Raw genomic sequence first — 17,802 nt, forward strand, 5'->3', positions numbered from 1 at the left:
CTTATTTCGCTAATATAGGTATTTGGCAATAGCAATAATGGCCTACTATTAAAGTAACTTGAGTTTATTTCGCTTGGTGAAAGAAAACATAGCGACACAATAGCACTAAAACAACCACCAAGCCGGAAATAGCTGCGCAACGTTAAAACGTTATTAAGCGCAAAAAAGTAAAGGGCACAATTGGTGGATGATACCAAAACGCGCTGCAGCTACACCGTATTATAAAGCGTTATGTGACTGGGGCTCACAAGAAAGTGAGGTTGGCGCAGTGATGGTTAACACGACTGGGGAGGGAACGTCTTTAACTATCAAAACAAGAATTACTTTTATTTAAAAGCAGAGCAAACTAAACTTAACATATATAGCCTTCGGACTTTGAGAAATTGGCGATTCCGCTATTTCTCACGAAGCTAAATTAAGTAAATTAACAGAAACAACTAACAATCGCACAAGTTTTTCTCGTTTTCGACTTTCATATTCGGCGCCATTCAGTCATGCATGACGTGCTTCTCTTTTTGACATAGACAACATACATTTTTTTTTTCGACCGAAAATTCCGCGGCCGCGGCGTTCTTGGATGTTTGTTCAACCTTCAACTTTTTAAAATGATTGAACCCTTTTATACCACTGGATCTTTTAAAAAAATGTGTAATGTGATCACGTAAAAATGATAAAGTTTCCAAAAACGTTGTAAACTCATATCCCGTTTCCATGGCCGTTGGTCCAATCGGACTTTTCCGCTATTTCAGTCCGATCGGACGCAATAAGGAATGACTCAGCAATTTTTTTCAGCGTTTTCGCTTTTAAAAGTCCGATCGGACCAACGGCCATGGAAACGGGATATAAGTTTCGCAATTTTTAGAGATCCAACATCTTTCAATAAGTTTCCGTATGGCTGACAGCTTCGTGCGTTAACAACCACTTGCATCAGGACGGAAGTCGTTGGGAGTTTTATCTGCATTTTCCGGTGTTAGGTTAACCACATGCAGGCCATATCACGATCCAACGAATTGAAACACTTTTGTTGAAAGCGCATCACTTTTTATTAATTGAAAAATGCTAATTATGAAAAAATCCTACACCAAACATGAACTGCTCACACACATTTTTTTTAGAACTTTAAAAAGTAGTGGTGGTGGCCCTAAAGCCAGCCAACACACACATGTTAGTACCAATAATTTAAGAACAGTAAACATCTTCTAACAAAACTTTTGGCAGATCACAATTGCATGATTTCCGATATTGCCATAAAATTGGCGAAACTTGGTCACAGGTATTCCTTGGGTAGATAGAACCAACGGAATGCTGCAAAACAATAATGCATCTGCATTTAGTGGCTTGTACTTACTGTCATATTTATTAAACTTTTAGTATGAGTGTTGCATAGAGTTGCCAGGTTATAAAGAATTTAACAGCTTTTTAGTCTCTTTCAAATTCAAAAGAGTTTGACCAGGCACTCTCAAAAATATGGTTAACTATTGACGAAAATATGGAGTATTATGTACATTGAAAACACATTTCCGTTCTAACAATAACTTCATGCATTTGATACATTGCCAATTTCTGAATTTTCTGTGCTTACACATTTAACAACCCTGCTGAAAATGGACATGTTAATTTCTATAGTCATTTAAACAATATTTACAGACCTTTTTGATCAGTAACTGGAACAGCATCTCCTTTCGGAAGTTTCTAGACAACAAAATGATATTTCATTTTGGGTGCATCACAAAACAATTTGAAAAAATTCAAATAGAAAGTTTAGGTATATAAATAATCTATCACATCAAAATCTAATAACCTTATTTAAAACAAATCCAATTTCCTTAAAAAAAATAAAAGTAAATTTGTGAATGTAATCAAATAAATTACTTTGTTTACGATATCAGATGCTACAGCTTGGTCTACATTACATGATGTGCCACACTGTCCTGAGTTCATTCTGAAAAAAAAAAAAACGATTTTATGTTGATAATATACAATGCAGTAAGCTACTATAACAATTCTAAGGAAGCCTTTAAAATAAGTAAAAATCAAATCACTTTAACAAACTGTAAAAATCTCACTTGGTCAATTCAGTTTCAGCCAAGTCATTAATCATTTTATGCCAAAACTCGTGAGTTTCGGCAATAGTGGACTCAGCAAAAGCTCTGTCCTGGAATTCTCCATCAAATGCAAATGAGTTGAGTGGTTTGCCATCTGCTACTTTGTACACCTTAAACCAGTTTCTTGTGTCTTTAAGATAGCCAGGTTTCAAAGTCTCAACATCAGTAATATCTAAATGTAAAAAATGTGGCAATTTCAATTTGAGTTTGGGCTATAAATTACGAATCGATCAACAACACACAGTACTAGAAAAATCTGTTTGTCCTGTATAAACAAGTCTCTATTAAAAATTGAAAAAGTGTCTTTTACAACTTTGCAGATATGAGAAAAAAAATAATTCATACAGTTTTATTGTGGGTTTTTACTTAGTAAATACACTAATGACATGTATAGTACAAGTAGTTTAGGGCGTGGCAAAATAAAATCTCCTAAAGGTTGTTTTATGGTCCATAAAATCATAAATTTGATTACAGTTTAAACAAAAGATCTGGATTTCATTACTTATTACACAAACAGGGGTGAGTAACTGTTTGTAGTTTATTTTGCACAAAGACTATTTATGATGTTTTATCTATTCAGTTGCAACAGTTCAAGCAGTTTAACCTTTTAAAGTCAAGTGGCATAGACAATCAATATTTTTAATATCTGCAAAAGTCATTACAATCAGAGTACAGGCTGTTTGTTAATAATCAACCTCAAGTACCAAAGTTCATATTTGGATTGGGCGTGGACAGGAGTTAGAACACAAATGTAGCAGATTACAGTATTATGTCAACGGAATTGTTTCAACTCACCATTCAGTTTATCAGCATCAGGGTCATTGATGTCAATAGCAATAATTTTCCAGTCGGTTTCGCCTTCATCAATCATTGCAAGGACACCCAACACTTTCACCTAAGTGTACAAAAGCTTTGTCATAAAAATAGGTAACCTACCCTTGTATGTATAGTTTAAAAAATCATTTTAAAATGTTTAAATGTAAATGCAATATATATATGACATAAAGGACTATTTAAACACTGGCAAATTTATGGCAAAGAAGAGTCATATTACAATGTTCCATTGTTTTATTTTCAAAACAGGGTTTGTTATTGGATATAAAACAATGCTGTTAACAAAGTAAAAAATTCTTCTCAATGCTGTATATCTATACCTGAATCACATCACCACGGTTTGCTATTCTAGATCCAATTTCACAAACGTCAATTGGATCATTGTCACCAGTTTGGTTTGTGCTCTTGTCAACATGCTTTGGATCTTCCCATGTCTAAAAGAATAACAAAAGGTATATACATAGGTCAATGTCATTTTAAGTGCTATTTGCGCCAATAAATCTTTTGCCAAGCTATGTGATTTTACATAATGCCCAAGTCTAATCAAAATAATCATAATAGGCAGTTCTGGTTATTAGTAATGAAAACAAATTTTAAGCATTTTATGAAATTAACCAGAATATACACATTACTAGAAAGAATTTTTCACCAGTGTGAAGCTATATTATGCGATTAAGTGGAATTTGTGAAATTGTCTACAAAGTGTTTAAAAAACTGAGCATTGACAATTATTTTTTGTACCTGTGGAATTGTTCCATAATTCCAAATGTATCCTTTGTATGGATAAGTGTTTGCTACATATCGGAGCATGCCCTTCTTAACATCTTGTTTGATTGGGTTTAATTCCTCTGCTGTAGCGATTTCCATTTTTTCATTTGTCCACCGAGGGACTTCTACCACCATATTGTATATTTTCTGCATGAAAATTTTTGTGCGTTTAACTTTTTGAACTGTTTTTGGAGGTCATTACCCACCTTTTCTGGGTCAGCCAGCCATGGAATATCATGGAACGGTGAAATATACTTTCCATCTTTTTCTACAAAATTAAGTTTGTTACTAACAAAGAATAAAAACGAAGCAGAGATCTTAAAGAGCAACAACCAAGTTGTTTTGGCAAAAAAATAACTTAAATGCAATAAAAAACAATCACAAAATGAGGTAAAATAAACAAAACATTTACTTGAACAGCAACAGAAACAAGACATCAAAAGCTTTGTGCCAAATAGAAGAAAGTAAAATGTTGGTGATTGAAATTGGATAATTGCATGCCATTTTATCAATGCATTGATACATAACCTTTAGGGTATTGAACAAGTGACATTTCAAAAAAATACAACTAACTACAAAATATTTTAAAAGTAATTACACCAAAACAGAACCTAAAACCCCAAAGAGCTTGGGATAATATCAAAAATTAATTCGAGCACAAACAATCATGAATGCCGTCTTACTGTAGAAAATCCTGTACTCCAATGTATTGGGTTTTCCACGTTCCTCAAGTTGGTAAGACATTGTACTGGTCAAAGCAACAGCCTGATATGAAAGAACTCGATTAATATGCGATAAACGACACAAGACACTGAAAGACGTGGCAAGTTTTCTTGAAAGGTGAGCCATGTTGCTTGTTTACTCAAGCGGAACTGCCGGTTCCGTTTTTGTACTGCCAAGAAGCAAAATGTTTCCTTGCAGTCGCAGGCATGAATATTGCAATTTCACTGGTTTATTGATTTGAAAAGGGATTATAAATTTTCCTTTTCATTGCAAACGAAACTAAATTGCAAAATTAGGGCAAGGAATGACTGGTTGCAGTTTTTCAGTTTGATTTCTGTACCTATTGAAAATATGTTTTTTTGAACATTTAGAATATATTTATAAACGTTATTTTAAGCAGAGACATTACAAAGAGATTTTTTAACGCCTTTGTTTTAAAAACCAAAAGCAATTCAAAGTGATTTTGTTGCAAAAACAATGGTATTTGCCGATTGCTGCGGTGTTATACAACGTTTAGGATTTCCTCCGGTTGTCGCAAGCTCTGCTTCAGACAAGAAAACGCTTTTCTGACAAATTGCTGACATCATCGAATTCTGCAAATGTGGAATTGCGTCGAAGAATGTAACCAGAATTTCTTAAAAATTCTAGTACACCGCAGCCCGCAGGGGGTATCTTAGATTGCATTTGGCGCAGAAATATTTTAAAACCTGCAAATCTTTTAAATAATGACGTATAGGTACATTGTGGGCATTATGTCAGCAAATATGTAACTACAAGTTTTTCATAGGAAAGAATTGCATCTTACGTAATTATACACACAATATATAGCATGCATATATAGCATGGCAACTTGACTATTTAGAGTTACTCGCGGTATTAGTAGGCTACTGTGTTTTCTGCTTTAAGATATGTGGCCAAAGGGTTTAAAGGTAAAATTGATAGAAATTTTGGTACCATTGACCTAACCAGGAGTGAGATATAGTCTTGTCTTTCGATATGGGCGGATTTTGCAGGGTTTTGAAACTTTAAAACGGGGTGTACAACACGGCAATAGGGCACACAATTGGTTTAAAAAGTGATACGTTTTGATCAGTGGCGCTTTTGTCAGCCGGTTGTATCACAAAAGTCGTAGTTTTCAGCCGGTTCTGTTACAAAAAGCCGATTGACAGTAACTGGTAATTAATGCTAACCGGTTCGCTGATTTCATAAAATTTCGTTAGGCGGTTCTATAGAACCAGTGCGAACCAGCTGATCCCACCACTGGTTTTAACTATAGCAGCTAAAAAGTCTAGAAACAGTTTTAACAATCCAACACGTACCCAAGCATATTTCTTTCAACACTTCGTAAGAAAAAAACTGAAAAAGAATGCATCATATGAGCAAAAAATTGGAAAAAAATCAATTGAAATCACTATAATATTTTTCTTGTTTTAGAAGACTTATTCGTGTTGTAGAAATGATTAGTTTTGAATTGCTGCTTAGCACAGTGGGCGGGCATTGCTGGGCACAAGTGCTTGCTGTGCTAATGATTGGTCCTAGCCATGCCCTGATGGGTTTTAATTCGCTTGCTGCTGTATTCGTTGGAGTTAGCCCCGATTTCAGGTGTGTTAACGCCATAAAATAAAATAAATTCAAGTGTATGAATTCCACATTTAACCGAATTACATGTATATTGTCTATTTTGCGAAAACGTTGCTACTTTTTAAAAGCAAAAACATAGACGTTTATTGCTAAAGACCAGTCACATAACAAACTGAGTTCCAACGTTGCAGTTTGTAATTTTGTACGAATCAGAGGTTTTTCAAAAGTGGTAGATATAAGGAAGCGTATAGGTTTGACATTTCGAAAAAGACAAAAAAAATATTATTTAGATTCGGGTAAAAGATATGCTGGTAAAAGATGCGTGACCAACAAGAAACGCACCTAGATTCCTTTTGCCGCATTTTTTTGGTATTGATTTGCTTGGGGTTAAATTTCTGTTTTCAAAGAGGTAAAGGATACGAGACGGATTAAAAGCCCTTATATAAAACATTTAGACTCCGTGTTATCTTAAAAATTGCCGAAATTCCAATTTGTTAGATGCCGCGTTCCTCCCATCGACGACTTACAATCGAGCAAAAAAGAGATCCTTAACTTAACAACACCAATGGATTCTGTCACTGGAAAATATCAAACATGTTCTAGGTATCGAACATCTATAAATTTTTCGGCTTATAAATATCGTATTTTCCGATTCTATAGGTACGGATATGATCTGAATTCTTGCAACACCAGTACAGTAGGTTGCAACATGTCAGCGCCGATCATCCCATGCGACCGTGGCTATTCCTACGACAAGAACATATTGAAAAATACAATTGTTACGGAGGTATAGCTCCTAAAGTTAATACAGTCATGAAGAAAACGCGAATAGAAAAATTTCTAAAGTGGATTTTTTAAAATTATTGCTGTAACTTAGATTAGTTTCTAAAAGTTTTCAATTTTTTTTTATCGGTTTACCACAACATAAGAAAACGGGACCAAAAAATCTGCAAAATAGCAAAAATGTTGCTCTTTACAGTTTGATTTAGTGTGTGACCGAGCATTCCTCAATCCTTTGTCGTCTTCTATGTACTACGTGGGAATGTTAGTTGCTTCTGTAGTGTTTGGAGCCGTATCAGACAGGCAATTATTTCGTTTATTATTTTTTACCAGTAAAGCTAGCTGAATGCCGCTTTTCCAGCTTCTTCACAACAGTATTGCAACATGTAGTTTAACTTCCTTTATTGTGGGATTGTTGCCGGGCTTTTCGGGCCGGGTTCGGGCTTAGATTTCTTCCAAAAATGGCCTCGACTCTGTGTCAGTATTTTTTGAATAAATTTAACTAGCTAAGTAGCCAGTTGCTGGGCCTGGCCTAATATTAAACAGCCCTGAAGGGCCTTGTTCAAGACCAATTGTCTATTGTGTATGTTGTCTTGGTCTTTTCTGAGGGTTCAATGTATTGACCTGTCAATCAAAGTTTCGGGTCAAAACAGGCTTCTTAAAAACGATTCGGGTTCGGGCCGGGTTTCTTCAATTTTTAGTCCGTTTACAACTCTTAGTCTCATGCTTTATAAATCAAGTTCGTAAAGTTGGAAACAATTACAACAACAAACTGCTTGCCTATAAAAACTTTTGCTAATTTTTGTTTTACTGTGTATAAACACACCTGTAACAAGTTCGTCATTTGTGAATAGAATCGGACGGAAGCCAACGCTGCTAAGTACATACGTCCTCGCAATTGCTTGTATGTTCGGTGTCACATACAGTGTTAATATTGAGATGTTCATAGTGTTTCGAACTTTGACTGGAGTTTTCACTTATGCATCCACTATTGCCGCTTTTGTTTACGGTAAATCATTAAAGATTTCAATGTTAATTTGTTGTAGCGTTAATGCTTTGTACACTTGTCGGTAAAATCATTTCTTTCATTTAACCAGTGTTGTGATGAATGATTAAAAAATCATTGCACTAAACTAGGAGTGTCCAACTCAAACAACTTTGAGGACCAAAACCAAACTTTCTTAAGCAAGTCGAGAGACGCACTATCGAAACATTTGTTACAGTGTAACATTGCAACAACAACAATTCATATTTAAAAAGTAAAATGTTCATTAATGCCATTAACTACATTAAAATACAATATTGTTACAAATTACAAACAGTTATACAGTGTATGCATGTGACTTAAAGGGTAGCAATTTCTTAAAGGATGATCTTTCCCATTATTCCCTGTTGCATGATTGAAAAAACACTGATGGTAAAAGCATTTTGACACAAAGCACTTTTTACAGTTGTTGAAATAGTTGAAGCAAAATGGAGAATCGCATTCGGAACATCCTATGGGCTTTTCTTTTCGTACGGTTACATGATTTTGGGTGGAGTTGCAGCAATGTACAAAGCTTGGCGAAAAATTTATGTAAAAAATTAATAATTGCAACCTTTATGTTATTAAGTGATTTATTCACAGATTCTAGCATAACATAACGCTTTCAAGAAACGATGTAGCTATAACAGCGATTTCAAAATTTACCACCTCTTTAGCTTCTCTGATTTTTAAACTTCACTGAAATATTGTTTTTCGTGTATGTTTCTTTATAATCAAACTGTATTTGGTTTGCAGTTGGTCTGCACTGTGATTGGCATTCCCTTTATTCTGTCGATTGCCATCATACCAGAATCACCTAGATGGCTATTGGCAAAGGGCAAAAACGAGGAAGGAAAAAAGGTGGCAAACAAAATTAATAAATTATTATACACTGCCAATTTAAACTACACATTTAGGCAAATAGTTTAATTCCAAACTCCATTGCAGGTGGTAAAACTGATAGCCAGAATAAATCGGAAGAAAATAACGGAATCCGACTTCCAAGAAGCCAAAATAGCAGAAGAAAATTCGGTTCGTAAATTAAAAATGCATGTTAAACGTTAATTCTTTTTATAGACATGTAAATTTTAAAGGTGGGTTTCGAAAATCACCAAAAATCCTACACCATTATGGATCTTTACCGAACGGCGTCCATTCGACGTCTTACATTCAAAATTACGTTTTGCTGGTGCGTTGGTTCTGTTTTAGAGTAACTATTGTCTTTTATTCGTTATAGCAAATTGGTCGAGTTTGAAACATGGAGATTATTGTTTTACTGGATAAAGATAAATTATTTACTGCTGGGTAACTGTTTCAGAGTTGCAAGTCGGGCCGGGTTTTTCGGGCCGGGTCCTGACTGGGTCCGCCTGGGTTCGGCCCGGGTTCAGGCTTATAGGTTTCTTAAAAAAGCTTTACGCTCTGTATCAGTATTTAGTTGAATAAATTTAACTAGCTAAGTAGCCAGTTGCTGGACTTGACCTAATGTCAAACAGTCCTAAAACGCCCTGTTCAGGACCAACTGTCTATTGAGTTGGTTGTCTTTTCTGAGGCTTCAGTGTACAGGCCTGTCAATCAAACTTTCGAGACTAAATGGGCTTCCCAGAAACGATTCGGGTTCGGGCTCCAGTTTCAGTCCCGTTTACAGAACTCTGAACTGTTCAGCTCACAAAATTGTTGTAATGTAAACCTTTTACATTGTGTTGAACTCGCATGCTTGCAGTGGAATGTTTTTTATCAACCTGCCTTTAAAAACCATATTTAGTGGGCCTTAAACGTTACATTTGTTTGATTTTTTGTGTTCCTCAAAGGTTTGTAAACAGTTGCGTATATTACGGCATTTCCCTTAACGCTGGAGCGCTGGATGGCAACATATTCGTCAACAACAGCCTAAGTAAGATAAAAAAAATCTGCATTGTAGCAATTTGACACATATTAACATTTTTCTCCGCTAGATGGCGTCCTTGAAATTGCAGCAAACATTTTAATTTTCTTCCTGATGCAAACAAAACTCTTTGGCCGGCGGCTCACCGAGAGCTCAATGCTATTTCTTGCTTGTGGCAGTTTAGTGGCAAGTACCATCTGCAAAGAGTTTGGTGACAGTAATAAAGGTAATGCAGTTCCCATCGACACAAAAACCTTGCTACATTAACGTAACTATTTTAGCGCTTCAAACCTTTGGCACCGTGATGGCGTTTGTCTCCAAGTTTGGAATTTCAGCATCATTTTCAGCGGTTTATTACATAACAACTGAAGTTTATCCAACAGTAATCAGGTATGTTTTTAAACCGTATATGCTTCGAAGTAAATCGTATAATCTCTGAGCATAATAGAACAAATCCCACCAGCAATATTGTGCACTTTTTTTAGGCCTGACAATTAAACCTTAGGGTTCGGGCTCGAATTTCGGGCCCCTTTACAAACTTTGAAATACCCAATTCCCTTAACGCTCTACTTCAGATGCAAACAGAGATAATCAGGGTAAAACATAGGTGTAGGCCAGGTCGGACTTTTTGGGTTGGGTTTAAACGGGGCTAACATTACACTAATCTCATTTGCACCACTGTATACGGGGTTCGAACCCAGGACACTCCCGGGGACGAATCCCGACCAAGGTTTTTTTTATGTCTGTATGTGGGTCAGGCGCGCAAGGCCATTCGGCCAAGTTTCTGTTAAGGTAATAGGTTTCACGCATTTCACCCACAAGCGAGTTACCCAACAGCGCTATTTAATATACTATTTAACACGCGTCACTTTTATTGTTGTTTACTGCAGAGCAAACGGTCTAGCGACTGGATCTCTTTTCGCCAGAATTGGTGGTATCATCGCTCCTTACGTTATTTATTTGCAGGAATACGTGAGGTGGCTTCCTAACGTGATTTTTGCTGTCGCAGGTAAGTATTTACACTTTATGAGTTAGTAACAGAGCCCATGGGTAGACAATATTTGCACAGGTGTGATTGTATGGAAGTAAATGATAAATATATGCACAAGGGGATGCGATTGGATAAATGTAACAGCCGACAGATATTAAAACTGGGTTTTGTTTTAAGAAAAGTTTTGTGTTGAGACTGGTATTTTTGCGAAAATTTTTAAATAAAGTTATTTTTTTGGTTGAAACATTTTTTTCAATTTGTATTCAATCTGTTAATTTCATAGTTTTCCGACGTTTTTTCAGCGTTTTTTGCTGGCGTTGTTGCGCTGTACGTTCCGGAGACTTACAATGTTCCAATGATGGAAACAATGGTTAAGGCAGAAGTATTTTACAATACAGGCCAATCCACAGTACTCTCCACAACACAGACGTAAGTGGAATGGGCTACGTTCTTTTGTAGTAATTCCACAGGCCACTTTTTCTTGTGTTTTACGATGTAATCTAGTCTCAACTGTTCGAAATAAAAAATAGTTGAATTAATTGTTAATAGCAGCTGTTTTGTTTTGCAGAAATTCCAATCTTAAGAATTACGAATCAGTGTTGCTCAACGATCCGTTGGATTTAACGAATGAATAAGGCCGTATTTGTAGTGCAAGCCAATTGTATTTATCTATGTCGCTATACCATACAAGCCTTCAACATGCGGACTATGTTGCAAATATAATATATTAGTAAGCAAACAAAATTGTTGCCCAAAGCAAATCAATTAAGAGAAACTACAAAAGATAATTTCGATGGTTGCACCGACTTCGTTTGCGTTTAGACTGTTTTGTAATATATCAAAAGCACACTTATGGCTGTATTAAAACTGTATTTTTTCGTGGCCCTTGCAATCTATAGCTGTATAAAAAACTTAAAATGTCGTTTCCTCACCTTATTGCCGTGATTTAGAAGTTACAACATGGTTAAAAACTTGAATCCTGCATTCAAGAGATGTTTTTCAAACAGCAAAAAGAAAAATCTAGACATTTACCTAACAGACAGACAGATTAATGTATGTCCTTTACAAAACTTGTACAAAATCACTCAAGCATAAAAATTAAAGGAAAGCAACGGCAAATAAATTTTATTGAAGAAAATGTAAACAAAACATTACAATGGATACGCATAAAAGAATAATGCCCTAATATAATTTTTGCAAAATACATTTTAAGGATGTGTACATGAAAAATCAAAAGCATACTGGTAAAATTGGGTCAAAAATATCCAGTTCAACTTCAAGCCAAGCCAATAGATTGAAATGAACAAGAGAACATCATTGGATTTCATGACTTACATTTCACACAAAAATGTTTCCCCTTAAAAATGGATCAAACATTCTGAAAAATGACAAAAAGTTAATGATAAAACCATAGCAATAAAAACGTTTTCAGCTGATATAAGTCATGTGTTCGAACTAGGCAACACGGCCATATGCAAGGACTGCTACAAAAATGTTTAATCTTTACCACCAAGGCAAAACAGTTTAAGTTCAGTTAAATCAATGACTTCTTTTTTGTTAGTCTGCGTACAGTGTTTGTCAAGCATTTGATGCATCGCCACCTTATAAAGGTTAGTTTATTTTAAAACGCCCAACTGAATAGAAAATCAAATTTGATGACGATTTAGACAAGCGGTTCTCAACCAGTAAGCCATGGAAACATTTTGAGGTGGGCCACAGACCAATTTTATAAAGATTTTTTAAAAAGAATTTTATTTCTATAAATTTTGCTGTTTTTTTGTTTTGAAATATGTTCTCCTGTTTTTATTCTATTTTATTTATTTATTTTTTGTTTGATAAAATTTACTGGACCACAGAATTTTTGTACAACGAATATGGGCCACGAAAGAAAAAAAATCGAGACACACTGGTTTAGACTCATCCACTGAAACCAGTTCATCAGCTTCGGTTTTCATACAAGAAGAATTTTTTATGTTGATTGACATATAATGCCAAATTATGTCGCATTTAGTTTTAAACTGTAAAGATTTCTTTTAGAGCCCCAAAAGCTAAAAAAATGTATTTATTCAAAAATACTAACACAGAGTGTAAAGTCAGGTCCGTAACAGGCCCGTTTTTGTTTTTTGAAGAAACCTAAGCCCGAAGCTGGCCCTAAAAGCCCGGCCCGACTTTCAATTCTGCGTCGGAGTTTTATTGAAGAGTGCACGGTACATTGATTACGCAGTCAGCAACGTAAGCGTGAAACGCACTCTTCTAGGAAAGTAAAAGATCTTCTTGGAAACAAATCAATCTAATAGTCTAACATGAAAAAATCCAGTTCTTGTGACAACAAATCAAGCAGATTTCGAAAAAATGTTGCTTATTTAAATCATTATATTTATAACTTACCTAATTACATTAAGCTTATCAAAACTGTGCGCCTCTGACAGTTTCTTGTAGATCAAAGCCTTGGTTGTCGCACCCGCCGGCATCTACTGGCAATTCTTTTTCTTTTCTGTCAGAACAAAAAAAGTTTGTAGAGAGTGATAACTTGAAGCATAAGGCCAATTACGAAAATTTTGAAAACGATATGATTCGGAAACGATATTAACAGTTACTTACGAAGAATTGCTTCTAAGTTTGCCCAAATCAACAAATCCAGTTACAGAATTAGGTTGCAAATCATTTGTTCTGTCAAAAGAAAATGGAGTAAAACTAATACCTATAACAGCATTGAATAAAAATTTTCGGTAACAATAAATGTCCACAGCATACTTGGCATTGTTGGCGAGTTTGCTTAAACTAACGACTTCCCCTGTCTTGTAAAATATCTCAGCCTGTTCAATTGTTTCTATTGAAGGTTTGCCGCTGGTCTCCGGAAAAGTAAGAGCTGTTACTCCAGCAATCATACCTTTATAATAGATTTCCTTTAATTGTGAATTAAAAAGTACTGAACAGGATAATAATGCAACGCCTGCACTCACCTAATGACCCAAACAATGAGTTCGGTAACCACGTGATAATATTTTGCAAGGATATGGCGTAAGGGGCAGAAATTCCTCCAATACGAGAAGCCACGGAGCCTATTCCCATAGCAGTGCTTCTACAAGTATTAAATAGACAGGTTATATATTACTGTAATTCAAGAATCTTTTACCTAACTACAGTAGGGTAAAGTTCAGTGGTGGAATTGTAAATGACCCCAAATGCTCCAGAAATTCCAAATTTGGCAATGAATGCAAACACGACACCTAGTGTTACTAATGCTGTAAATAGAAAACATATGAAAATTACTGGTCAGGTCTCTAAACGTAACTAGAATATTTACACTGATTGTCGCCGGCATATTGGTTCACTATAACACTTGCAAGGAGTCCTACTCCAGAAACAAAGAACATTGCGGATAGAAGAATTCTCCGTCCAAATCGATCACTTGTTAACCAACAAAACACATAAGCGGCAAACTCAAACACGCCATCTACCGGAAATTTAAAGTTAAAACAGGAATTTAAAAACAGAATAAATTAAAATTTACTTAACACGTTGTTGACAAAGATGTCTCCTGCCAATGATCCAGCGTTTAATGAGATTCCGTAGTACACAACGCTAGCGACAAACCTTCAAGTACAAATCAAAATGTTTTACTGGTAGTTTTTACTTGCACTCACTTGTAGTTACACTATAGAAATCGTAACAAAAAAACGTCGTAACACATTTATTGTTAAACTGCAAAGTTGTAATAATACAGTCATAATAACATTGTAAATTTGTACAATTTTTATTGATTTGTAAGACTTTTTTTGATTTTAGATTTATATTCCTGAACATAGCTTTATAAAATGTCAGCTCCGAATAAATTCATTACCCTTACCAACTGAACATGACTTTGAATGTTGTAAGGCGCATTCCTTGAGTTTTAAAGAGATCCAGAAATGAATACTTTCTTTCTGAATCCAGCAAAGAAATGTTGTTCTATAGTGAAAATCAGAGTTCTTAAAAACACGACAACATTAAAATGGCAAATATTTGACTCCACCATTTTTTCTTCTCCAGCCTTTCTAGCTTCTTCCCAGTCTTCCTCAGTTAACTTTACACCGTTTAGTTTAGCGAAGCGATTGGTGACCTAAATTACATAGAACAAAGGTCGTACTTGTGATGTGAGGTTTAAAAATGTAAAAAAATACAGTGGTGGGATTGAAATTTTTTGTCAGCCGTTTCTATCACAAAAGTCACATTTTTTAGCCGGTTCTGTTACAAAAAGTCTATTGACAGTAACCAGTAATGCTAACCGGTTCGCTGATCTCATAAAATTTCGTGAGACGGTTCTAAAGAACCAGTGCGAACCGGCTGAATCTCACCACTGAAAAAAGGTTTAAAAAAACGTAAGAACGAACGAACGAGGTAGGTGCAAAAAATAATTTCACCTTTATTCCTTGTTTTTCTCTTTTCATTGCGAAGAGCCATCTTGGAGATTCAGGGATAACAATTGCCGCTAACAGAACTGGTATAGATAGAACAGAAATCACAAACTAAAACAATAAAGATTATCAAAAAAGAGGTAATTTTTGACACCGTTTATGAGTGTGGGTCAATTATTTTTTTTACCACGACCAGATTATGCTAACTCACCATTAACTTATGCCAGTCCCTCCAGACGTAAGCTAAACCAGAAAGTACCATGAATCCCCAAACGTACATGATGTGACAAATCTGCCCAAACGCATTTCGGTACTTTGCCCCAACGATTTCCAACACTAAACAAAAGTGCATAATATGTAAAGGTTACTATGGCGAGCAAATGCTATGCTAAAACACTACTGTAATGTATTTTTCACAAACAACGCCATCTTTGTCTAGTTGGTTTATTGGTTAGCAAAACCATGACGTGACCAAAAATTAAAGAAACATTTAAGTTATAAAAAAACTATAAAAGTCTTTGATACAAAATCTATATAGTACGGATAAGCAAAAACGCTAAAGCATTAATATAAAGGCCTCTACGTGATTACAGCTTGTTAGTGTCTTCATAAACTATCTAACGTTTTTCTGGCAAATGTACAAACAAAATGTTGGGAGTATTTAGTAGCAAGTTCAAGACACGAGATAGGCAAACACATCTGAGGTTTTGGGAAACCAAAACCAGCGGTGGGATTCTGCCGGTTCGCACCAGTGCCATAGAACCTTCTTATAAACATTTATGAGATCAGCGAACAGGATAGCATTACTAAAAAATGACTTTTGTGAACCAGCAGACAAAAAATTTGAATCTTACCATTGACCAAAACTAAACTTATATGAGGAAACTTACTGTAAACGAATGTAGAAAGAGTAGCACCAAAGCTAAATGCAGCTAAAAGTGCCCGGAAAACACAATACATTTCCACAGAGGTACTAAATGCTAACCCGAAGGAGCTGCCAATTGCACAAGTTGTTGTAAATATAAAGGTCGGTTTGCGGCCATATCTGCAATAAATAAAACGTTCGTGGTAAATCTTGAAAACCTAATCAAACTTAAAATGCCCCAAAAAGGAATTGCATAAATAAATTTGTACAAGTTCGATTTCAAACAATTTAATCGGTATTTCACATTTTTTGTATGTACAGGCAAAATTAATAAGAATAGAAAAAAATAAAAAATAAAGGGTTTTTTAACCTTTAGAAAAAAATAAAAGGTTTAATGGTGAAAATAACGGCCCAAATAGACGTAAAATAAAAGGTTTTTTTAAACTTTCGTTTTGGCATTTTCAAATCTATACACTGATAAAATTATATATTTTCAAGAAAAAACTGCGTCGAATTAGTAAATTGTTATTTTGAAGTATTGTTGGTTGTGTACTTACCTGTCAGCAATATTTCCAAACAAGAATGAACCAACGAGCATTCCAACATAATACATCGATGTGGAGAGGGGAATAAGATAGCTTCGATGGCATACAAGGTTAAACTGAACCACACATAAACATGTAATACAACATACAAGGAATGTTTGCAAAGCTACAGAACGGAAACTTACCTCTGTGACAACTGTTTTCGTAAATATACTCCTGTCGTACCAATAACCTTGGTCGCATTCGATCGGTTTGGCAGATTGGTTTACACAGGAAAGAGTTCCATCACATGTGGTGTAACCATACCCGTATCTGCAAACCATACTTGTACGCTTAAACCACCTTTAAATTGTGCTTTTAAGTACCAATCAGAAAAAATCCGGGAAACCAATGAAAACATATAGTTCTCTGCATAGTAAAACGCCTGTCCACGTGTCAAGCAGAGATCTTCCGCTATGCACTAAATCGCCTTATTTGTAAACCAGTAAATTACTCCCTTGGGCATTCCAGTGTACACATATTATGGGCTGTAATGGTAACCATTTGGCTATTGAGCCAAAATTTTGAACACTTACTGAGTAACTCACTGCAAACATTTTTTAAACATTTTTTTTTCATTTTAGCACATACAACAGGCCCACATTTCTGACCTAAAGGACTGGAAAAACGAAAACCGATTATTTCGGGTTTAAAGGGGTGAAATATTGGTGAATCAAATTAAAAGTTACAAAATTATTTAGAATACCTTATATTGCATAATTGCACCAACCAACAAAGCATGAAACTTATAGATCATGTACTTTTTTTCAGTGCAGCCGTTTTAAAAATTTTACATTTTGGTGAACCGCTGGGTCATTCGAGGTCAAACTTCAGGAGAACCAAGTTTCGATCAAAAGCGTTTGTTTTTTGCACTTACTTGTAGCAATACTGGTAGGACTCGTCATAAGGTGTGGTGTAGTTAAGTATGTCGGATTCGGTTAGATTCGGATAAACCGTTGCATTGTCTATCGGTGGAACTTGACATCTGCAATTTCAAAATAAGTAAGTTACTACCATTAATTCCAAGTTTAGATGTAAAACCTAGGACAATATCAGCAAAATACATTTGATTGTGTTAAAATATCAAAAACCCTTGTTAAAAGTAAGTAAAGGAGCTTGCATGTAATGAATACAGTTAGCTTTTTGCCGATTATGATAACAGCAATTGTCTGAATATAATCCTTCAAAATCACACTGTACCTGTAATCTGGCTCGTAAGCTATAAACACAGTCGCAAGAAGTTGAAAACCACTCGCAAATGCGTGAGT

The 17,802-nt window shown here is 35.3% G+C and overlaps 2 protein-coding genes across 2 annotated transcripts; one reads left to right on the forward strand and one right to left on the reverse strand.

The window, feature by feature from the left end:
- Positions 1–1,019: 1,019 nt before the first annotated feature.
- LOC145204131 (inorganic pyrophosphatase-like) lies at positions 1,020–4,592 on the reverse strand. Its single transcript, XM_080076568.1, has 9 exons — positions 4,391–4,592; positions 3,914–3,975; positions 3,681–3,854; positions 3,260–3,373; positions 2,901–3,000; positions 2,067–2,277; positions 1,873–1,942; positions 1,650–1,692; positions 1,020–1,305 (listed from the first exon to the last, which is right to left on the reverse strand). Exons 1-9 carry the CDS (start codon positions 4,554–4,556, stop codon positions 1,268–1,270), a joined length of 978 nt encoding a protein of 325 aa, XP_079932694.1. The 5' UTR covers positions 4,557–4,592; the 3' UTR covers positions 1,020–1,267.
- Positions 4,593–7,617: 3,025 nt separating this feature from the next.
- On the forward strand, positions 7,618–11,503 carry LOC145205587 (organic cation/carnitine transporter 2-like). The gene is made up of 11 exons (XM_080078319.1): positions 7,618–7,800; positions 8,243–8,367; positions 8,572–8,676; positions 8,764–8,847; positions 8,910–9,004; positions 9,624–9,706; positions 9,768–9,923; positions 9,979–10,087; positions 10,588–10,706; positions 10,991–11,117; positions 11,257–11,503. The coding sequence occupies exons 1-11, from the start codon at positions 7,698–7,700 to the stop codon at positions 11,321–11,323; spliced, it is 1,173 nt and encodes a 390-aa protein (XP_079934445.1). The 5' UTR covers positions 7,618–7,697; the 3' UTR covers positions 11,324–11,503.
- Positions 11,504–17,802: the final 6,299 nt, after the last annotated feature.

This window comes from Phallusia mammillata, chromosome 8, assembly GCF_965637545.1.
Source record: "Phallusia mammillata chromosome 8, kaPhaMamm4.hap1.1, whole genome shotgun sequence".
NCBI lineage: Eukaryota > Metazoa > Chordata > Ascidiacea > Phlebobranchia > Ascidiidae > Phallusia > Phallusia mammillata.